Source organism: Bombus pyrosoma, linkage group LG2, assembly GCF_014825855.1.
Source record: "Bombus pyrosoma isolate SC7728 linkage group LG2, ASM1482585v1, whole genome shotgun sequence".
NCBI classification, from domain to species: Eukaryota; Metazoa; Arthropoda; class Insecta; order Hymenoptera; family Apidae; genus Bombus; species Bombus pyrosoma.
In genome coordinates this window covers 14,066,482-14,087,839 of record NC_057771.1, presented here as the reverse complement: position 1 = coordinate 14,087,839, position 21,358 = coordinate 14,066,482, and the positions used below count along the sequence as shown (strand labels likewise).

Below are 21,358 nucleotides of genomic sequence, written 5' to 3'. Positions count from 1 at the left end.
TGTCATAAAAATACCATATCTTATTAATAATTATTATTTTGACTCTGCAACTAATTACACCACATGAATACATAATGCCTTACTTCATGAATACATCCTAGTGTATATTCGTACAACCCTGTGCCAATCTGTTATGTACTACCGTCTCACCATATTGGTTATTTAGCCATTGGCTATGTAAAATACAAAAAAGAGGCTTTATAAAGCATGAAAAAGAGAACACCTCGATTCTTATTCAACAGCGGTCTAGCAATAAAAAATGTTCGAGATGATATTCACCGAACAGCAGTGCGATATCGCGAATGGCGAGTACAGAATTTATCGGCGATCGTAATTAGCGAGGAATCCCCAAAAAAAAAAAAAAAAAAAAAAAAAAAAAAAACAGAATTGCCGGTGGCTTGGCTCGGCACAGCTCGGTTCCGGAGCAATATCCTCGATCGAGGTCGTCGCGTCGACGACTACAAAATGACACACTTCACGCTTCTCGTTCACTGAAAATTTATCTATTCGCACGACTCTTGCTCTGTTCGACGTTCCCGAATTTTATCGACGAAAAACTAGCCTGCACGGCAGTGGAACGACGTCGACATTGAATTTCACCGATGTACTAGCCGTAACAGGTGTTAATCAAGAGTTAATTTCGAGGGCAGACGAAAGCGCGGATTTAATTTCCGTTTTAGGGTTTAGAGAGCTGTGGAAAGGAAGATGGACGTGACAAGGCGCGGTAGATCGCGGGATTTATGGCTGGTTCGTAATTGACGGCGTGGTCGAAGCGAAATAAAATCCGATTGAGCGAACGCGACCATTGTCGTGGCCGTGCGCGACCACCGTTGCAAGAGAAATTTGTTGCCGCCTCGCTGGATATATCGAAAAGCAGATTCTTTGTTCGCGTTCCTCAGACTTGGACCAACGTCTTGTTGCTTTAAGAAAATTCTACGATATGTAGTTCTTTTTATTACGTATGAGTAAATGGAGCCTTTTTTCCTTTTTCTTTATAACGACGCGAAAAGAAATAAGAAGGAACTGTAGAGTCCGAACAATATTTTCTGTGTTTAAGACACAAAACACTAAGATCTACTACTTGGGTATACTCGGAAAAATGAACTATATTATACTTAACTTCACTCTCTGTACTCTCTGTGCTCTCCGTATACACCTTTACTATACGACCAACGAAAATCCTCCAAGATTAAGCTGCATTTCTCAAAGGCTAACTCCCTCTAAAAGTGTATTAAGAAACTACGAATGAAACCCAGGGATAACTTCCTCCATAAAATTCTCGAGTTCGAAGAACCTCTTCTCTCCAAACAGCCACCCTCTCCTATTCCACATCGAGGCAAACAATTACCTACTAGCTCCAAGGGAATCATCGTTAATCTAACGAGGGGGCGAGTAATCGTGGAAAATAATCGAATCTAACTAAATCCAAGTTGACTCACTTGAAGCCAATAAGCGATGCCCTATTACGAGAAAAATATTAGATTTTTCACTTGTTCGTGAATCGTTTCCGCCCTCGCGATTTTTTATCGAATCGATAGTGAATTGAGCGAACTGGACCGATGAACTCGAGCCGATGGACTTGTGTTTCACTATTTTCACCAAGTTCGAGGAAGAATGAACGTGGACAAAACGAGTTCCAATAGCATGCAGCTAGCTACGCTCGGAACCGTTTCGATCGTTAGAAATTTGATTTCACGCTGGCCGCATCCATAACTTCCTCTCGGGTGTGCACACAGCCACATAAACAGTAAACGCGGTGGATAACGGCCAGAGTATGGAAAACAGGAGGTCGCCAGGTTACGTAGGTGGAGCTGAACTCGGAAAACGACGAGCCACAGGCTTCCTCGTAAGTTGATCGAAGTTAGTAGGCCGTAACGGTAAAATATATGCAACGACCGGACAGAAATTGGGATCGGTGGCTCGCGGAAATGATTCGTCGCGTGGCCAATGTCGATCCCACGTTGCGACCTTTTCAACGGACACAGTCAGAGATAGCAGGCCACGCGGAAATGGAAAATGGTGACCTCCGAACTCTGTCGTGTTCAGCGTAAATCGAGTCGCCTAGAATTTGTCGATCCACCGTAGATCGAAAGTTCTCTGCTTTTTTTTTCTACGACACCTCTTGTAAAGAATTGCAAGGTTTGGTGTTATCAAGTTTCTCTTTTCTTTCAATCAGGAGTTTCCGAATTTTGGTGCATATCGAGAAATAAGCGAAGTTGATCTAGCGTTGAATGTTGATAGTTGAGTAGTTGATGAAGCGAAGTTGAAAAGCGAAGTATTGGATAAATCTTAGTTTTATGTAAAATTTGAGAACAAAATGAAGGGTATTTTATTTGCTGATAAGTACGACAGTGATAAATGATAGTTGGTGTGAAAAATGGTAGTTAGATAGTATATTTCTAAATTCCATGAATCTTGGCCAGTCTGTTGTCGTGGAAACTTACTATCATAAGCGATTGTACTAAAGACCGAACGGCGCCGGTGCGACGTTTCGGAAGGCCACTCGCTATTTATAAGATAGACGATACGAAGTAACGTCATATTATTTTTCGACGTCGGCGCTGCACCACTGCTCTGCTTCCCAGATGTCGTTTCTTATTTTTCCACTATTTTTCGCGGTACGTTTTACACTTCTGTAATATTTTTCACTATACTCTACTAATTTATTGTTTTATTACAAATATGCATAAGAAAAATATTACAATTTGTACTATTTATATCGCTGTCTTAAATAATTAATAATATTACGAAAATTACTTATTAGTAGAAGAGAATATTATTATATGAATATTATCAGTGAGTATATGTATATGTGTTCGTTACTTCACTTCAAACGGAAATACAAATAAAAATATTCATTTCCTACATTCGTATAATTACAAATGTTTATGGATATTACTCCAGTTTGTTATTAAAACTGCCATAAATTATCAAAAGTCGATAGCATCGAAAAAGTATCTTTCAGCTGTACCTCATTTTATATAATCCAATGTTACTTGACGTTTGTATTCGTAATAAATAAATAGAACAGAATGTTTGTTTAATCGAAACTGAATGTAGATTCGTGATTACTTGACGCGAGTCAGTCAGTATGGATGCGACAGCCACCGTCTCTCCGCCCTTTCATTTTCTGTTACAGTCTTTCGTATCTACCTCCTGTAACGAGCACACTGCCAGTGCGAAATAACTCGTATAAATCACCGATGACTGCATACACAAATTCCATGCGATTCCAGCCGTCGAGCTGGCAATGTTTTAATAAAACTCGACGAGGCCCAATTATTCAACTCAACGCAGCACCTCTCGCGCCCGTCTGAATTCCCTTCGACAGCTCCCCACTCTTTCATATTTCCAACACCGAAATTGTGACCGATACTCCGTGAGATCCATATAGCAGATATTTCGATATAGATTCATTAAATTTATGATCGAATTACGGAATAATCGAGATAGAAAATCAGCCCGATATTCGGAAATAAACATGTTTTCTACGGGTTACTGCGCAACAGTGAAATCATAAAACCATCGAGTCTTTAGAAATAATTTAAGTGATCGACGATCGTTTATAACCAGGGAGAACCAAACGACGTGAATTTTTCAAATAAGCGTAGCGCCCAGTATTTTTCCATCAGTCAGTCTGTAATAGAATTTCGCCAGGAAAACGCACGTTTCTCCCACCCCACCCCTTGTTCACAACCGTTTTTATATTTTAGAGAGGCTCGATCGCATTAAGTTACAACTCGAGTTAGTTGAGTGGTAGTTCGCATGAACGATCTCTCGTACTGCAATATCATGTTTACACAAAATACGATAATCCAATTTCCATTTGACTATAATCAGCATAGAAAGAGCTGAAGAATTTCGATAAAGATTTTCTAAGACACAACCTTCTAGAAGATATAACATGTTGCCTACACTAAAGCTTGAAAAATGGTTATTCAAAGCAAGAGTCGATAGTCGGAGCAAAGCGATTCGCCGTAGCCAGGTATGTTTATCAAAAATTTGATGAATCGAAAGCTGAAAAATACAGCGACAAAGCGAACTTCTATTCCAACCATTTTCACGAAACACTTTTTTCTCGAAATTCGTTCTGTCGGTTAAATCAGCTTCATCCTTTCGTTTTGGATACGCCGTTATTGCGGACTACGCGAACCGTATCGAACAAGTCTGGGCATCAACCATGATTTTCAGAAGCTGTCATCTCGTAACGTTACCGAAAGCAGAGTTTTCGAGAACTGGCCGTGGCACGAGACGAATTTCAGATGCCAAAAGCATACATGGAAGATTGACGCGTTCCTGACAAGCTTTACTCGTCGAAAACCACTAAATAAGGCACTCTAAAGCGCAAACGAAAATTTTGGAATTACGTTACGACCGTTCTGTTACTACGACGTTATGGGCGTGGAATGATCAAGCAGTTAAATTGGTCGAACAAAGATTTCTCTTTGAGTCTACCTTTCAAGTTTCTTTCTACGAATTTTCTGTGATTCTAGTCATTCTCGTTCTCTTTGTAGATCTTGTTATCGTTCTACGACATAAGAAAAGATTTGTTTCTGATTTCCTCGCGCGGAAAATGAGATACATATCGTCGGCTGTAATTTCTGCTTAGAAAAATCTTTTCTTCCTTTAAATTCCAGAGAATTTGATCCTATTTCTTTATGGAAATTACCGAGAAGTTATTGCATTGCAGTAAAGAAACATGTACATTACATTGTTATATGTATATACGAGCTTTTAGATGTTTAGTCTACAATTTTTCATTCGCTTGCAGAAAGTCTGCTCTTCACGGTTTATTCACCGGTTCGACAACCTCGCGAAGATTTCCAATGCATCGTAAAGTAGTCTAGGTGAAAATGTTTACAAAAACAGGGGAATGAAAGTTCGCGAGTTTCTTCTTGGAGCTAAGTGTTTTCATAAAACAGTTAAAGACCCGTACTTTTATTATCTTATTATACAGGAGCAGCGATTCTTATTTAAGTTTCACAGGTAAAACATCTGCCTCAGGCTTCCCAGGATTGCTTCGACCGGTTTGAATAATTTCGCCCCGTTCCACTGTCGGACTGTTTTCTGTCGAACTACTCGATGAAAAAACGACGCAATCGGAATTTCCATCATTTGTCTGATTTCTTTATCTAAGCAATTATCGACGAATAGTAAAATTATAATGATAAAGATATTAATTATTATCCCAATAATAGCGAATTTAAATAAAACACGCATTTATAGTACTGGAATCCTCAAGATTTCATTCTCAATGAAGTATTAATAGTTTCGATAGATTCCGTCGAAGTCTTCGTTAACTAACTAACTAATAGGTCATCATCATTAACGATTAATTTGACAGATACGTTTGAAATATTTCATGAAGAGAAGAAAGGGGAACTGGGAGGAAACTGTGGAAGAGGAGGAAGGAAGGAAGGGTAGAAGGGAAGGGAAGCCATTAGGAGTAATACTTTTGTTTCTGCTAATTCCTAAGTTCAAGCAGAGATGATTTAAGGGCTGCTACAAACATACAATTTTTGATAAATTTTTATGTACTAAAATGCTTAAAATTTTAGCCAATTAGGTTGCCTACGATTAATAACTGCTGCAAATATTATAATAAATATCATACTTGATAGTATGATTTCTTTTCTACAAAATTATTTGCGTCATTGAACGATGGCACGATAAATTCCAAAACTTTTATATCTCGGCTTATCTGAAAGTGTCGTACTTGTTAGGATAATGTAGTACAATTTTATACTAGGGCCACACGATAGCGTTCGCGAGTACCAAAAGTCTTTCTGATGGCTGTACTTCAACCATAAAGAAAATTTGTTTCCTAGCGTCATGAAAATTTTCATATCTCTATCACTGTAATAATATAAAACTTATCTCAGAAATTAATACAACTCTTGCACATTGACAAAGATCATGCATACTCGTATATTCGTGTATATATCCTCCAAAATATTTATAAAAATTAGAACTAACAATTGCTTAGAAAACCTCAAATCAAATTGAATGCAATCTACAGCCAGTCGCTTCTCCCGAGACGATGGACATTCGAAAGTAAAGAGTTAGCAAAACACAAGAAAACAAAGGCTATCAGGCTCGTCAGCAGTCCTCTCCAGGGGCACATCGTTCCACATTTAAATTTACAATCCGCTCTCGGCGCAATTCCATTCGAACACCCCTGATAAATTGATTTGCAATATAACTTTGGCTTTGACACGGCACAAGATAACTCTAGCCTTGGTCTCCCGCGCGAAGGGACAGGATGAACGTACGAAACCTTGGATATCGACCACGGGGGAGTGAAATGTAAAATACGAGACGATCGCAGGAACAGAAAAAGGAACACGTAGGGAGAAAGAAGAAGAGATGGCAGTGTAGATAAGCGATTTCCAGTTGACTGACTGACATCGGTTGCTTACCCTTGCCTCGGGCCAACCTTCTCGCCGTTCGCTTTGCTTCTCTCAACTCGTTCCTCTACGTGCAATAGTACGGACGCTTCTTCCATGTCTCTACATTCGCAGACACGCGCAAGAACCGCTGAATGTACAAACGTAGCGTGCATAGTAGAGCTACGATTCCGTTTTCCGCTTGGAGATTCGGCCACGATTAAGCCGCTTCGCGACAAGACGCACCAAATTGCACCGTATTTCGAAGAGGCGGTTCTACTATATTCGCGCGGTATTCCTCTCTTCCATGCAGCGATCCCCGTCAAACGGAACCATCTCGGTTAGAGAAGATTACGACATTTACCACTGTGAAACTGCAACTTCTTTAAGACCAATTACCTGGTCGTAAGCACCGCTGGTTATCTCGTTATTTCATTTCTCCTCTTGGTATCTTACAGTATTCGGTGAATCAAAGGGTCGGAGCATTTGGAAAGACTTTGAGTAGTTGTGTATGAGAACATGTTCGGTTAGGTTCATGTATTTTACAGCGCGATATTACAATTTTGGATCCATTTGAATCGAAAAATTATTTATTTTTCACACTGTCTACTCTAAAAGATCTGCAAAAATGTTCCAAGGATATGATTGTATTTTTTTCATTATCATTTGTGCTTCGATCTTGATCCTAAAGCTGAGGTTTGTACGAGATTTGAAGAAAACATGGAAATTTTTCTCGTGTCTTTGGTTTGTGCATTGAAGTTGTATGAAGAATCTATTTTTCAATGCATTTTTTTGTATACTGATAAAATAATATTTAAATTATTTCAAGAAACTTTCATGCATCATTACACTGCTTTGGTTCTTAGTATAAATATCAATACATAGAATTATAAAAGAAACTTTTACTTGACTTTTAAAGAGATTTTCCATCGGTTTCGAAAATACCGCGGTAGAACATCGATCCTATTTAATTCGAGGTATCGTAGCGTCAATTTTCAACAACACGAAATCCAGATTCGCTATCTCACGGACGTGGAACAGTGTCCACGAGTTGGCTGAATCGTGCTGGCGCCAACGGTGCGATTACAAGGGACTCGCGGGGACAAGAGCTTCCAAATTGCGACAGAGCGTTTCGCAACTTCGCTTGAAAGCACACGACGATATCCTCGAGGGAACTGAGTATGTGAAACACCGCATCCCCAAGAAATCTCCGCTGCCTGATCCAAAACGTGCTACCTTCTCTTACGCGCGACCGTCAACACTGGAAATGTTTAATGTTTAATTAATTTGATTTAAATCCATCGACATGACGAGCACGTAAATTGGGCTGGTGCTATAAACCACGTTTCGTTTCTATTCTATACGAGTTTTGCCTGGCATTATAGTGTTTCAACATCTGATTCTCCAAACTAACTGGTTTATAATAGGCGAAAGGAAATAATCTTCAATAATATGAAATTATAAAATTATTTAATATAAATAAATTTAGACGTAAAGAATAGAATATAGGATACAATGGGATACAGAGATGGATACACAGGCTACAATGCATTTTACAAATAATTATTTATTTTCTGATTATGTGAATATACTTGTAGAAAATTCCAAAGGAAAATTCACGTATGTATAAGATAGGTCAATACGCTTATAATATTTTAACACGTTTATTATTATCCTTCGATAGTCACCATACTTGGTGTTGATCTCCGTCGTTGATCGAACATTGCGATCGCACGGGTTTTGTTGGAATTTTCACGTAGAGTGTCGACTAAATAAAAACTAGAGCGTTTGCTAAAGACACAAGATAACAAGTAAACTAACGAAGACGAGATCTAATTAGAAACAATAAACAGCTGTTAGCTGAGACAACGAGTATGGACTGTGTGATGATTGACAACTAAGAAGGGTAACTAGCAACTACCAAAGGCGATTAACAAGTCACTATCTATTTCTAAGACCAATTTTCTGCAACCAATTTTGCAGTCACCATCCTCCAATGGGCTTGTAGCGAGATATACCTCTTGAGCGAGACTAGAGAAGCTAGTCGCTGGTAGACGGCGGTTTGGCAACGAGATGATCCAGTCGGATCAAAGCTCGACATCTCAAAGTACCGAGAATCATTAGGCCCGGTACCGAGCATCTGGACGTCAAAAGATGCTTTAAAATACGACTTTATAACATTCTTTTAGCAAGGAAATGAACAATGATCGACCTCTAAGAAGACGAATTTTTACCAAGTGCCGTATGCGGGCTGCAAGCCGGCCTGCTAAAGAAGTTTTTTGAATAACGCACTAAAATATATACGATGCTTCGCTGTATCATAAAATTACCGCATAGTATTCTATGACACTTGGAATTGATACAGAAGAAGAATTTAAGAAAGTAGTTCGGAGTCGTTTTTAGTTAAATTCGCGCCATAGTTTATTAGCATTTTTTAAAGTTACGATACCTTGTGATAATTTATTAGCTGTTTTGTGAATGTTAAAATCGATACTTTAAAAACTCAATATGGTAGAAAAATATTTAATCTTGGAATATATTTGTAATTGATTCAATGTGAAATCACTGAATTAATTTCTCTATTTAATACAATATAGAAGCGCCGATTGCAAGTTTATTTTGAACTAACAGTAGTATTTGTATCAACTTCATTAAAAATAAAAAGATATATCAATGTAGTACGAACAATTCTTCGTAAATTTCACCGAGAATCCGTCTTCCGTGAGCGATTCACCTTTGTTCTTGGAACACGTTACGATATCGATTCGTTGCTCGGAAATTTCATTCCGACGAATCCTCGTTTAATTATCCGCGCCCGATGGTAATCGAAAGCAAGCGAAACAAATATTGCATTCTTTCGAAAACATCGAGGTACAGGGAAACGCAACACACAGTGTCGCATGTACGGGAAATCGAATGGACTTTTCGGCCGCGGGTTAACTTCGTTTGATGGACGACGGTGTACAGAGGGAAACGAGTAACGAAACAAAAGTATACACGCGAAAAAGGTACAGAAATAGAGAAAAAGACTACACGACCGTACAAATCTGGGAGAATCGCGGGAAATACATAAAAGCATCCAATTTCCTGTGGATACCTCGTCGAATCTGACCAGAACGCCTAGTCTTTTCCTATCTTTCATCGTTGTTACGTTTTTGTTGACGAGAAAGGAGAGAACGAAGCAGAGGTCTCCGCTTTTATCGTCGACTCGCACGATGCCAAGTAATGCTGAAGTGCTGCTGCTAAAGCGAATTACAAGTCATGCGATGCCTGTGTCGCCCGCGAAGAAGAAAGCAGCTAATTTCCGCCTTTCGATTTCCCAGACTATCCCAGCGAATTTATCAATTACGTGTGTCATCCCGTCGGTTGCGATCACGTTTCGTAGTTTCCCGTTTCGCCTTAGATCTGACAGCCACTTTCTGCCGTATCATCCTTTGTATTTTCTTTTTTATCTTCTTAGGTTGTCTTCGTCATTACTCGTGGCAATTTTGATCGTTTGAGAGAGACGCGAGCTATTCCAGTTCGATGATTTTGGAGCCGAGATTTCTTGGTTCTAAATGGATCGTAATAGCCATCGACGTGGAAAAGTACTACATTCTTTTCAAAAAAGGGACAAGCACGGAAAACGTGCATAGGAGAACTATATTGTCATCACGATGACATCCAATATTTTAATTCAGAAACAGATAGAGATTCTTCTATTACAGTTTACACATGTCACTTTTCCTTTGAACTCACTTCAGATACGAAATGTTTTGCGGTGCGATCTTCTCGCACCAGGGATTCTACGTAGTAATAAAATTTTCAAAAGTTGTTTCGAAAGAAAAAGACAAATAAAGACTGTGGTAAGTCTCGAATCTTCGTAAAGTTTTCAGTTTCCAAAAAGTAGTAGTCAACGAGAAAGGTGGTTAATCTGCAAGTCAATTGAAACTCGGTCTCTCGAACGTCCGTCTTTTAAGTATCCCCAGTGTCTTTCCTTCTTCATTATTATTCTCTTACCCGCAAGAATGTTCGACCTTTTTATTTCATCGCGAATGGTTATTCTTGAGTATCGAGGAGGCCGGGACGATGGTGAAAAGAGATGGCGACCGTTCGTTTCTATCGAACAGCTCGCAGCAAACAATATCGAGTCCTTTAAAAGGAAGAGATGAAAAGGTGCGAGATAATGAAGTGGCGTAAGCGAAAAATTTATTCGGTTGACCGTCGTTCCGCTGAAAAATCGCGGATAAAAATGAAATGTAATTATTTCCGTTTTCCAACTCATTCGTGCGAGCATTTTCGTCTTCAATAAAACGGAAGCTTTCTTTCGGGAACCTCTGAAATTCCCATCCCCCCACCACTTTTATTGTGCAGCCCGATAAAACATTTGAAAAGGTCCCTATCCAAAATGGTACGTGAAACGCGCAATTAACGCGCAATTACCAGGCCGTGTAGTCGGCCAGTGCGTAATTGCATTCACTCCCAGTGTAGCCTTTAAAACAGCTTATTTATGAGCCCTCATTTATGGACTCTCATTTTACAATGATTCACGCGTCTATGGTTCCGGTAAATCGATAGACATTAAGCAGCCACCATAAAATCGACGATAGCTTATGATTGGTGTAACAGTTCGTGAAGCAATCGATAAAACACGAATAATGCTTAATAGGTACAATAAAAGTCTTGCTCTTATCTGCTTCTGAATATTGTTCCAATTTTTTTTGTTTCTTTTTTTTTTTAGTTGTGTTATTCGCGAAGAACGAGTAGATAGATTGCGCGAGTGGCAAGGATTAGTCATATCCCAGCTACATTTTTATCGGATAATGGCAACGAAACAACAAACATTTGTGAAACTTTGAATATTTCGACGAAATAACAGTAGTTTTCAAAAAATCGATGCGCTCAATACGATTGTCAACGCGATACTTTTTACTAATTAATTAGCGCGCCAATAATTTCCATTCAATCGTTTGGAAATTCGCTTGACATACACCGATTCGAAATGAAACCGTCAATCATGGTAATGGAATAATTCAATACTTTTGGCGAGTGTCAAAGATAAATAAATAACGTAGAGTAATTATAAATTACAACGAACGATTTATCAACTCTGAATTGGTATCGTCGAATTGTAGATGACTTGCTGTAATTTTAGAATATTTTGTATTAATTTTTATTCCGTATTTTACGTGATAAAAATCATCGGCGTTATTTATTGAATAAAATATGGAAAGAAAATTAAAATTCAGTAACTTTTGTTTCCAATTATTTCCAATAATTTACATTGCAGCGCTTAATGCACTTAATACTTAATAAACAGAACAAAGAACATACACGATACAGAATTGGTAAAAATTTCGATGTATCAATTAGATTCTTCCAATTCCGTGGAAGCAATAGCAAACAAAGGAGAGACAGAGGTGGAAATCCAACCGAGTTTAATAGACAGTCCTGGGTCGAACCGAGCGCGACCCGCAGCGACATCAATAACGTTAATTAACATATCAACGAGACAATCCCGGAGATGCGTTTCCCGGTGGTAATGCCTTTACTGGGATCATTCCATGTATCTGAGCTGGCTCATTCAAATCTTGATACAACCCCGCTCGTACGTGTACGTGTAGAGTCCTGTTCTATTGTCGCATCAAGGGTCGGATACGTGACCCCATAGTTCACCATTGTATCGGACGTATGGTTTTGAATTAATTGCCACATAACATCGACAAGCCGCGGATTCGATTCCTCGTTCCTCGAGCTGTATCGATGAACGCATTTCCACGATGCCACGCATATTTTCCAACGTTGCTAATCCTCGGCTAGATAAAACTTTTGATCAAAGTTACGAGGCTGCGTGCCAGATAAGCGACTTTTCGTCGATCGATACCCAGAAACATTGTTTCTTTTTCCTTCTGGCTTGGTTTCACATCCACGTAAACAAGTTATAAATATCGTATTAGATTTTCACATATTGTTAGATAATTTTCACACTTCGAATTTAGGCGTTGACTTTGGGTATTTTGAATATTTTCATTTTATACTTTAGGTTACTGTAAATATTTTTATTCTTGTCAATAATGATTACAGTGTGGTTTGATTGAAGATAGAATTATTTGAAATCGAATGATCGTAATGCTAGTGACATTTTATATGGATATCGTGAGAATGGGAAGTCTTTACATACGTAGGTATCTCTGGTAGAAATATCATTTCTGTCGATATTCAAATAAGGCAAAAAATGACTTGCCCAATATACAGATTGGACGTGTAGCATATTGAAGAAAAACCAGCCGATTGGAAAGTCAGTAATCACTTGCAACAAGTTTTCGGAAAGATGGAGATGGGAGAGAGAAAGAGAGAGTCAAATAGTTGAAGTTTAGAGAGTTAGGGAGTTCGTTAAAGAATCTCCAGAATTTATGCAAGTTTATAGCGGTGTATCGGAGTTAATAAGTATTAAGTGAAGTTGCCGTTAATCAAGAAACTTTCTCGCACTATGTACACAAACATTCCTACAGTGCCCGCAATTTCTTCTTCTCCCGTTCTTTTCTTCAAACTTGAAAAAACTTTCTATCCTCCGGTTCGCCATTCTTCTTCCCTCTTTAATTTCCTGCTTGGAACTTTGGTTATTTAAAGAAGCCATCCAAGCAGTTCGAACGTCATCTATTTCACCACGCGAAACGTTCGAGAATCCAGTGAAATGCATCCTGCTCAAACACTCGCAACACGATTACATTTCTGAATAATTGCAAAGAAAAATTATGTAAGACGTTCTGAGCAATCATGTAAATGCAGAATCGATTCCCGTTCTTTCTTTGTCGTTTCGTCTCAATGTACCAGCTAACTAACCGATGGCACTGCGGCTGTAGGCCGGCGAGTCTTCAAAAGAATTCATTTCCATAATTATCTTAATTCTATTGAGGGTCAGAAGTGTCTGCGGCTGTCATTTGGGTTTTTCTTTCCCGCGATCTTGTCCAGAAACGGAAGCAATTACCAGATTGCGTTTCCTTGTGAATTTCATCTGCAGGTATCGCCGCGAATAATTTTTTATGATAAAAATAACACGGCCCAATTAACTCTGCGACAATGTTTTCTCTGCTACCACACCAAACTCTGGTAAATAACTCGCACGAAACTGGAACTCCCTTGCCGAGTCCTTTCAACGTCGCGTCGTCGTCTTCAGAGAGTTCTGAACCAGGTTACGTTATTCTTCCTGTTTCATCGGAGAAATTAGCTTTCCAGATATTTGTGAGATTATACTAAAGGGAATTAAAATTTACCTTTTCGTCAGAACTTCTATAAAATTCGATGCATATTTCTTCCGCGTTTTTCCGGAAGCCTTTAAGAAATCTGTAATTGCTGATCTTTTAATTACCAATAAATATTCAAAGACACGGATAACTTTTGCTCAAAAGGTCTCGTTTCGGAAAATATATCAGACAAACTCTCCGCAAGAGATAATCTAAACTTTTATAAAATCGCTGAAATTATTCTTAGGTTCTTAAGTTTACCTTACGAACTCAAATCAAGGAAACTGCGTAAATTTTAAAACGGCTGAAGATTTTCTATGATCGTGACAGATAATAATCAACGAACCCCGTTAAGGGCCGTTTCCCCTTTACAAGGGGAAAAGCGGAATTGCGAATCGAATTGAATCAGTACGATTCCATTTCAGTTGCGTGTTACCCATTGCGTAACTGCTGCAATCCACAGACATTTACAATTGCAATCTTCACGAAAGGGAAAACGAATCCTTTGAAGTTGCCCGTGATAGAAGTGCAATTCTGGACGACGAATGCAACCGACAGTTTGCATTCGTCGTGATACGTGTAAAGTAACTATACTAAGAATATTTTTCTTTGTGATTCACTTATTGATCGCTGCTGTTAACTGACTTTGTCCGCAGAAGAAAATAAATTAAGGAGAAATCGCAATGTATCGATGCTTTCGATAATAAGATTTTTATTCTTATAATTATACTGCTACCTCTTTTACGTATACGTGTACTTAAGAAATAAAATATTCAGCATTCACCGCATTCGTTTCTTTATTTCTTTAAATACACGGATAGTAACGTATAAACGAAAAGATGAAGGAGTTGAGGGACCAATAACGCGTTCATGTCTCGTACAATAACACAGACGATCGTCAATATCATATGCTACAACTAGGATCAATCAGTATCGAGCACCATAGTCGCGCATGATTGGTATCGACTCGTACAAGCTAAGGACTATTACTGTCCATTCTACTGATCTCAAACTTGCCAATACCATGTGGATACATCTCGTGGCTATTAAGTTTCGTGATTCGACACTTGTCTACTAAAATCTATGACACGGGCATTTAAACTTCCCTCGAAAAACGATCCACTTCTCTGCGCGATACCTTTCAATTGCAAATCGACTATTTCGTGGCGTATGTGAGACAGCTTTCCAGTAACAAATTTCACTTCTGCACTCTGCAACTTAATTAAAAACGACGTGTACATCTCACGCTATCACGACGAAGAGAAATATCAAGTCAGAATTGTCAACACCAAAATTAATCGAGGAGCTTTCTGAAAGGTGGGCTTATAGAACTATTTGTATTCATTTTATAAATATAAAGAAGCCAATGTTCTTTAGGAATCATGATAATTATTATTCAAACACATCTAATATTAACAGATTAGAACTAAAACTTCTATTCACGATTTTGTCGTATCAATTCTTTTACAGAAAGTTTCTCGGTTGGTCTCAACGTCGAGATAAAATGGCGTTTAATCAGAATAGAATAAGAATAACAGTTACTTACGAATCGTCTTTTCTTTACAGGTGCGAGGGTGGTTGGCTTCAACTCGAAGGTGGTGGTCGGGTTTGCGGCCCCAATGAACGTTTCGATCGACCTGTTGTGCTGTTCTCCGATAGATCAGTTCCCATCCTCCATATGCAGTGAGTACATGATACCAATTACATATTCATTACATATATCGAGTTACTGTTTCACTCGCACGTTTATTTTATTTATTTTGTTTATTTTAATCGAATCTGTTTCGTTTTGCTCGCCCCTCAGTGCAGTTCGATATATCGAATTGGTGAAGGTGAAACTGGATTCCCATATGTTTTACGTTAAAATTAACACATTAACGAAAAATCTGTTTTTAATTAAGCATATTTTGCTTTATGTAATTTATTCAACATCGACAACACGCGTTGTTTCCCGGATAATGGAATATGAACATTTGCAGAAACCTTTATTACATCTTGTTTGCGATGTATTATTAACGAATTCATTAATTTCATAATTAAGTATTATCAAAGTACACAGGATATCGTATGATTAAAAACAAAGAAAAACAATGGAAGTAGTATTTATAATGAAACAGGAATTTATTTCTAGAAAAGTTAATGGGAAGACAGTATAAGAAACTGAAGGGGATAGGTGGTTGCAATCACGACACGATTTGCGTTACTTACAAACCCGCCCCTCCCCCCAAGTGTAATGGAAAAGTGCAATCGGAATGAATTGCTGCTTTACAAAATCGATTTAACATCGTTGTGCGAATTACCGTGGACGCAAAGACCGACAACGAACGATACAACGAAAGAGATAGAATTCTGGCTCCATTACGAAATAGGAACACGTTCTTGGCTAAGTGCTTCTTATTACTCCTACCCGAGCATCGTTTCACTTAGCCGAACGAACAACGAAAGTGTTCGCGTATCGAATTTTACCCTAACACACCTTTGGCTTTTAACCGTTGCGAAAAACAAATTTTCTTATACATCAAAATGTATTTCTTAATTTTTATGAAAAATTTTGTATACGATACATGTTTCAATATACAGTTGTTTCAACGTAGCCAAAAGAAATTGTCTCTGTACGAAGGGAATTAAAGAAGAGAGGTATTCGTTGAATATACTTCTCGATGAAAGGAGGCCGTCTAGTAATTAATTGGGTCTTTTTCCCTTTGTCCACCATTCACGCGACGTTATCCGGCGTTTTTACGTGCCTTCATTTAAATGCAAATTAATTTGCTTTCTCAACGAAACGAAACGGCTTCCCCATCGTCGACTGTTTCCAGGCCGCGATTACTTTTCGTTAGGAAGATCGTGTCGGGCGTTAAACTTCCTCCTCGATCGTCGTTAATTGCGTCCTCGTAACGCGATTAATACTCCAGGTCAGCCGGACCACCTTGCATCCTTCGTTCCAGCTAGAAGTCGTTAAGAATGGATAATATTTAATTGACAGTGTAAGCTATTTTCTGGCGTGACTTAATTAATTAACGTAGCAGACGAAGACAAAAGTAGAAACTCTTAAGAGCTTGTGAATTTTTATCAGACATTTCCGCCGTAATGTTTCGTTATTTAATACATTCTTTTTCAAATACATCCTTTATACTTAAATTATATTTAGACATAATTTGAAGAGTACAATCAAATATGATAGCTTAAGTAATAACGAAATAATTAATAACGAAACTTTAGTCTTCTAAAAGATTCGTCCAGAAAAGTACACAATGTTTATTATTCAACCTGTTATTACAAATAATCTAATTTCAAAACTTGCTCTTAAATAGTTCGTCTTCATAATTCAATGTATTTTTGTATAACAATAACGAAGATGCAAATTTGATCAAACAATGTCAATGATGCTCCTATTGGATTTTCCTAGGGAAAGAAATTTCGGAATTTGAATAATTGATTAACAAATTAGATCATAGAAGAAAAATCGCAGAAATGCAAAAAAGGTAAACTAACTATATCAAGACCAATATGCGTCAACGAACGTGCTCCTTAATTGACGAGAAAGCAGAAATCGCAAGAGATCCCGCTATATCCCTGGAAAACGCTTTTCCTTACGGTGAGCTTATTAAATATTTATGGCAGAATCACCATCTGCGATATATACGCGTTCGTCGAACGTTGTCGTATACATAAAGTATCAGCGTTTTCACTACGCATCTTATATACGCTATGTCTTGTTCAAAGATGCTTCGTCGACCCTCGTGATTCTTCCTCCACGCTCAAAGGACCTTCGACGATTTTCATAGTTCCTGAAGAACGCTTTTCTATCGTTCAACTTTCATTTAGTTATTGTTTAAACGAGATTCCAGAAATTCTATAGATCGTCCTTTCGTAACTTTGTTAACTGGAATCGTGCTAATACTGTTACGAAATTTTCTTCCTGTGCAAAATTAGATCTTACTCCTTGAATGTGTGTTTTTCACTAGAGTTCTATTGAGAAATCAATTTATCTTGTTATGAATATTTATACTACTGCTGTTGTAGTAAGTTCTTGCTTCTGATAATATCGGGTTAGAACTTTAAAAGCAATTCTTTTAGAGCATTGAGAGATCATGCAGTTTTTCAAGTACGTTCAATAATGGTATAAATTTCATTATTGGTCGAAGACAGTTCCATGAAATGAGGAAACTGTAACAAAAGAACAGATCCATTATCTTAATGATCCAATGAATAATTTTTATACCAATCTTCATTAGCTTAATACACAAGCTGTTCGTGTGATTATTAGTCAGCTTTTTGTCGTAAATGGTATATCTACGGAAAAAATAGAAACAGAAAAAGTTTTGCCATTTTTTCTACCCGACACAATAGCACATGATTATCCCATATTCCATATTCGCAACGTTAAAAAAAAAAAGAAAAGAAAATGAAGGTAAAATTTTTTATTCGCAATATTTAACAAAAAATAGTAAAACTGTTCTTTCATTTTTTTAATGGAACGTGTACTTTTGTATCAGTAAAAACGACTGTCAATATGAATTTAATCATAACAACAGTATCATTCAAATAACTGTCGATTGAGGGACAGAAATGAAAGAGATAATACGAATATTTTGTATTAATTGCATTTCCACCTTAAACCATCGAGAGCTAGTGATTTCTATTATCAATTTCAAAGTCGATGCGGATCACGACATTGATTTCGATTGCTCATTTTCATCTTCACCGCGGATTCGTGGTCATCCGTCGTGTCACAGTCACCGCGTTCCCGGTCTAATCGCGAGGATTGGCAATTTTACAGGCAAACTAACAATCCGCGGAGCGATTCCGCCATAACGCGTTCTCAAAATAAATAAATCGACTTGATTGCGCGTATAATCGATCTCGGTTTTGCGGTCGCTCGACGTTCATAGAACGGTTCATCAATTTCATAAATTGTCGCGTGATCAGCCAACGGGATCTGCAATAATCGAACTAGCTGTGGAACAAGTTTGTTTCCGTCGACCGTATTGCGGTGACGTTAATTGGAAAGTAGAGAATCAGCTGATTAACTCTTTAGTTTGCCAACCATAATTATTTCGCACAGATTAATCCTCGTATACACGGATTCAAAATAGTGGAAATAGCATTTTCCTTTTAATCAAGATCTATAGTAATTGAAGCTTTAGAAATACTACATTGAAATTCTAAAATATAAAACAAATTTCATTTTCTAAATCTACAGTAATCAAAAATCAATGTTTTAGAAATGATGTATCGAAATTTTAGGCTTTCGGAATATTAAATTGTACAATTTTACTGTTAAGCGTAACCTCTGATAATGAAAATTGGAAGATTTAAAAATGTGCAAACATTCTAGAACTTTAATTCGTTCTATACTTTACCATTTTCTTTTGTGCGTAATCTGCAGCATTTGAAATTAAAAGTTTCATAAGCTATACGTGCGCAGATTCTAGAATACCAGAATTTCTAATTATGACTTCTACAATTTCAAGAACATATATTCTAAATAATACGTACATAATTAACGATTACGATCGCAGTGAATGTTAATCAAGTACAATCTCCTCTATGTAAAATCAGAACTGGTTTTTGTAACGCGCGCCAGGGCTGTGAGCTACGCTTTGTTCTCGACTCAGCGTTATTATTTAAGCGGTTGAAGCGACGGTAATAAGGAGCAGCTGTTGTCGAAATAAAGTGTTTCGCGGGAAAGAGACGAATCTAGCGCGTTTACGAGACTCGGTGAACGTCGCGTGAATTTCGCTTACAGGATGCTCGAGGTTCTGGCAGAGGAAAAAGAAAGGGGGTGAATCGCTTTTGACCCCAAAATGTCTTCTATGCTATTACCAGCCACTTTCATGGGAGCGATTCGCCGATGGTGTTCAGCGACTGGTCTGCTCGATGAAATTTATATAAGTTACGAAAGTCGAGTGTAATGTGGTAAACTGGTGGCGCGCGACTGGCATAAATGTGCCACGGCATGATTTATGGCATCTAACTTCCGCACCTTAACTTCCACGATCTTGCTGTCTTTCTGCGAAATCGCGGAAGAAGGTATCGGCGATGGTCTTTAATTTACTAGCCAACCATTCGACTGGTTCCAGAAACTTTCCCGAAAACTGAAAGCTACTAAAGTATCAGCGGATTATCCTGAAAGTTTCCGTGACTTTATTGAAATTATATTCTTGATTAAAACAAGCAACCGTCAGTGTGTTTGTACCTGACACTTTGGTCAACTTTGTACGTAAGTTATACTAGGTTAATTGAAGGCCGCTAGATATTGTTTTAAGGTTATTTCAAAGTCAACAGAAGTCGTTTCGAAGTTGCTTTATGATCATTCCAAGGTCATCTATTCCATGGCCACTTAAAAATTATATATATATACATATATATAATTTAATATAAAAGTCTTTTGAGGTTATTCTAGAGTTTGTCAAGGTTTCCTTACGATAGCCTTAAGATTATTTCAAAGTAATCCGAAAGTTATTTGAACGTTAGTTCAAGTTCGTCTTTAGATAATTTCAAAATGCTCGCGAATTAAATTAGTTGATACGAATCGCATAAAAATTCTCATAAAGACAGTAATGATCGTTTCAAAGAAGAAATATTCCTCGATATACGAATTATTTGCAATATATTTTAGCGTTTGACAAAGCGAAGAACATACGACACGGGAGATACAGTTTTGGCAATTCCATCGATCGATTCCTAGTAAAAAGAATGTTGAATCTTACGATAGTTTTAACAGGATTAGGCGATATAAACGAGTGAATATTATCGAGAAATGAATTCCTGCACAAAGCCAAAATTATCGATTGAAATCCAATGGAACGTCATAATTGCACGAGTTTCAAAAGTAATAGGAGCATTAATGGGCCGATTAGCAATGCGAATTTACTCGGGAACTGCAAATTGCGCGATTTAACGAGCATCTCCGTAATTTGCCCGTCGCGATTTAAAATTCAAAAGGCACGCTCACGTTCGATATTGTACATATGCATTACTCTTCGTTCTTTCATCAAAGGCATACGACTCCCATACGTGATGTTATAATAAAAAAAATTCAGCCGCTCGTTTCCATAAACGTTCCGAAGGCCTGTTAGTTCCCTGTGCGGTTCCGTTGAGTCGAAACGAATTATTCCACTCGTAACGTGTTCGCTGTGGCTCTTTCGAAAACTAATGTTTTTTTAAATTCAGCGTGCATAATGTTGGCGAAATGGAGGAAGTTCAAAGACGCCAAAAATAATAACATTTTTCTTCCCTCCCAATAGTGAACATATCGTATCGCATGTTTCGATACACATGATTTTTGATAAAATTACCGCACGAAATTTGAACGTACGAGTTTGATAGAAACTTTTACAAGATTAAAAGATATTAACATTTATATAGTTTCCTTCTTGGAAACGCTCGGAAGATCTAAAATTCTTCAAATGACGTATGTAATTGTAAGATAATTCTAAGATTAGTGGTTGGAAAACTTTGAAAATGCCAGTTAAAAGATAGCGATAGTTCGTTGAGTTCGTTGTGAAATTTCGTAACTTGTAAAATCTGAAATGTACCTGCTGATTACGTAACCAAAAAGCCCGAACATACCGTTCGTTACCAGCGAAGTTAGTTTGATTCGATTTTCCAGGAGCGTTCTACATACGACGAGAAAAAAGTTAAGTGGATGTTGAAGGGGAGCGAGAGAGGGCGCGTTGGCAGGCACGAAAGCGGAATTCCATGAAACGAAATCGTTGTCTACGAGTAAGTTTATGTCGAACGGTT

The 21,358-nt window shown here is 37.9% G+C and overlaps 1 protein-coding gene across 8 annotated transcripts in view; it reads left to right on the top strand.

The window, feature by feature from the left end:
* The window catches only part of LOC122577820, a 266,738-nt gene that overhangs the window by 117,101 nt on the left and 128,279 nt on the right, over positions 1–21,358 (top strand). For all 8 annotated transcript variants that reach the window (XM_043749453.1, XM_043749448.1, XM_043749456.1 and 5 more), the window contains one exon: positions 15,176–15,292. In XM_043749453.1, the coding sequence (XP_043605388.1) occupies positions 15,176–15,292 (117 nt within the window). The remainder of the gene's footprint in view (positions 1–15,175; positions 15,293–21,358) is intronic.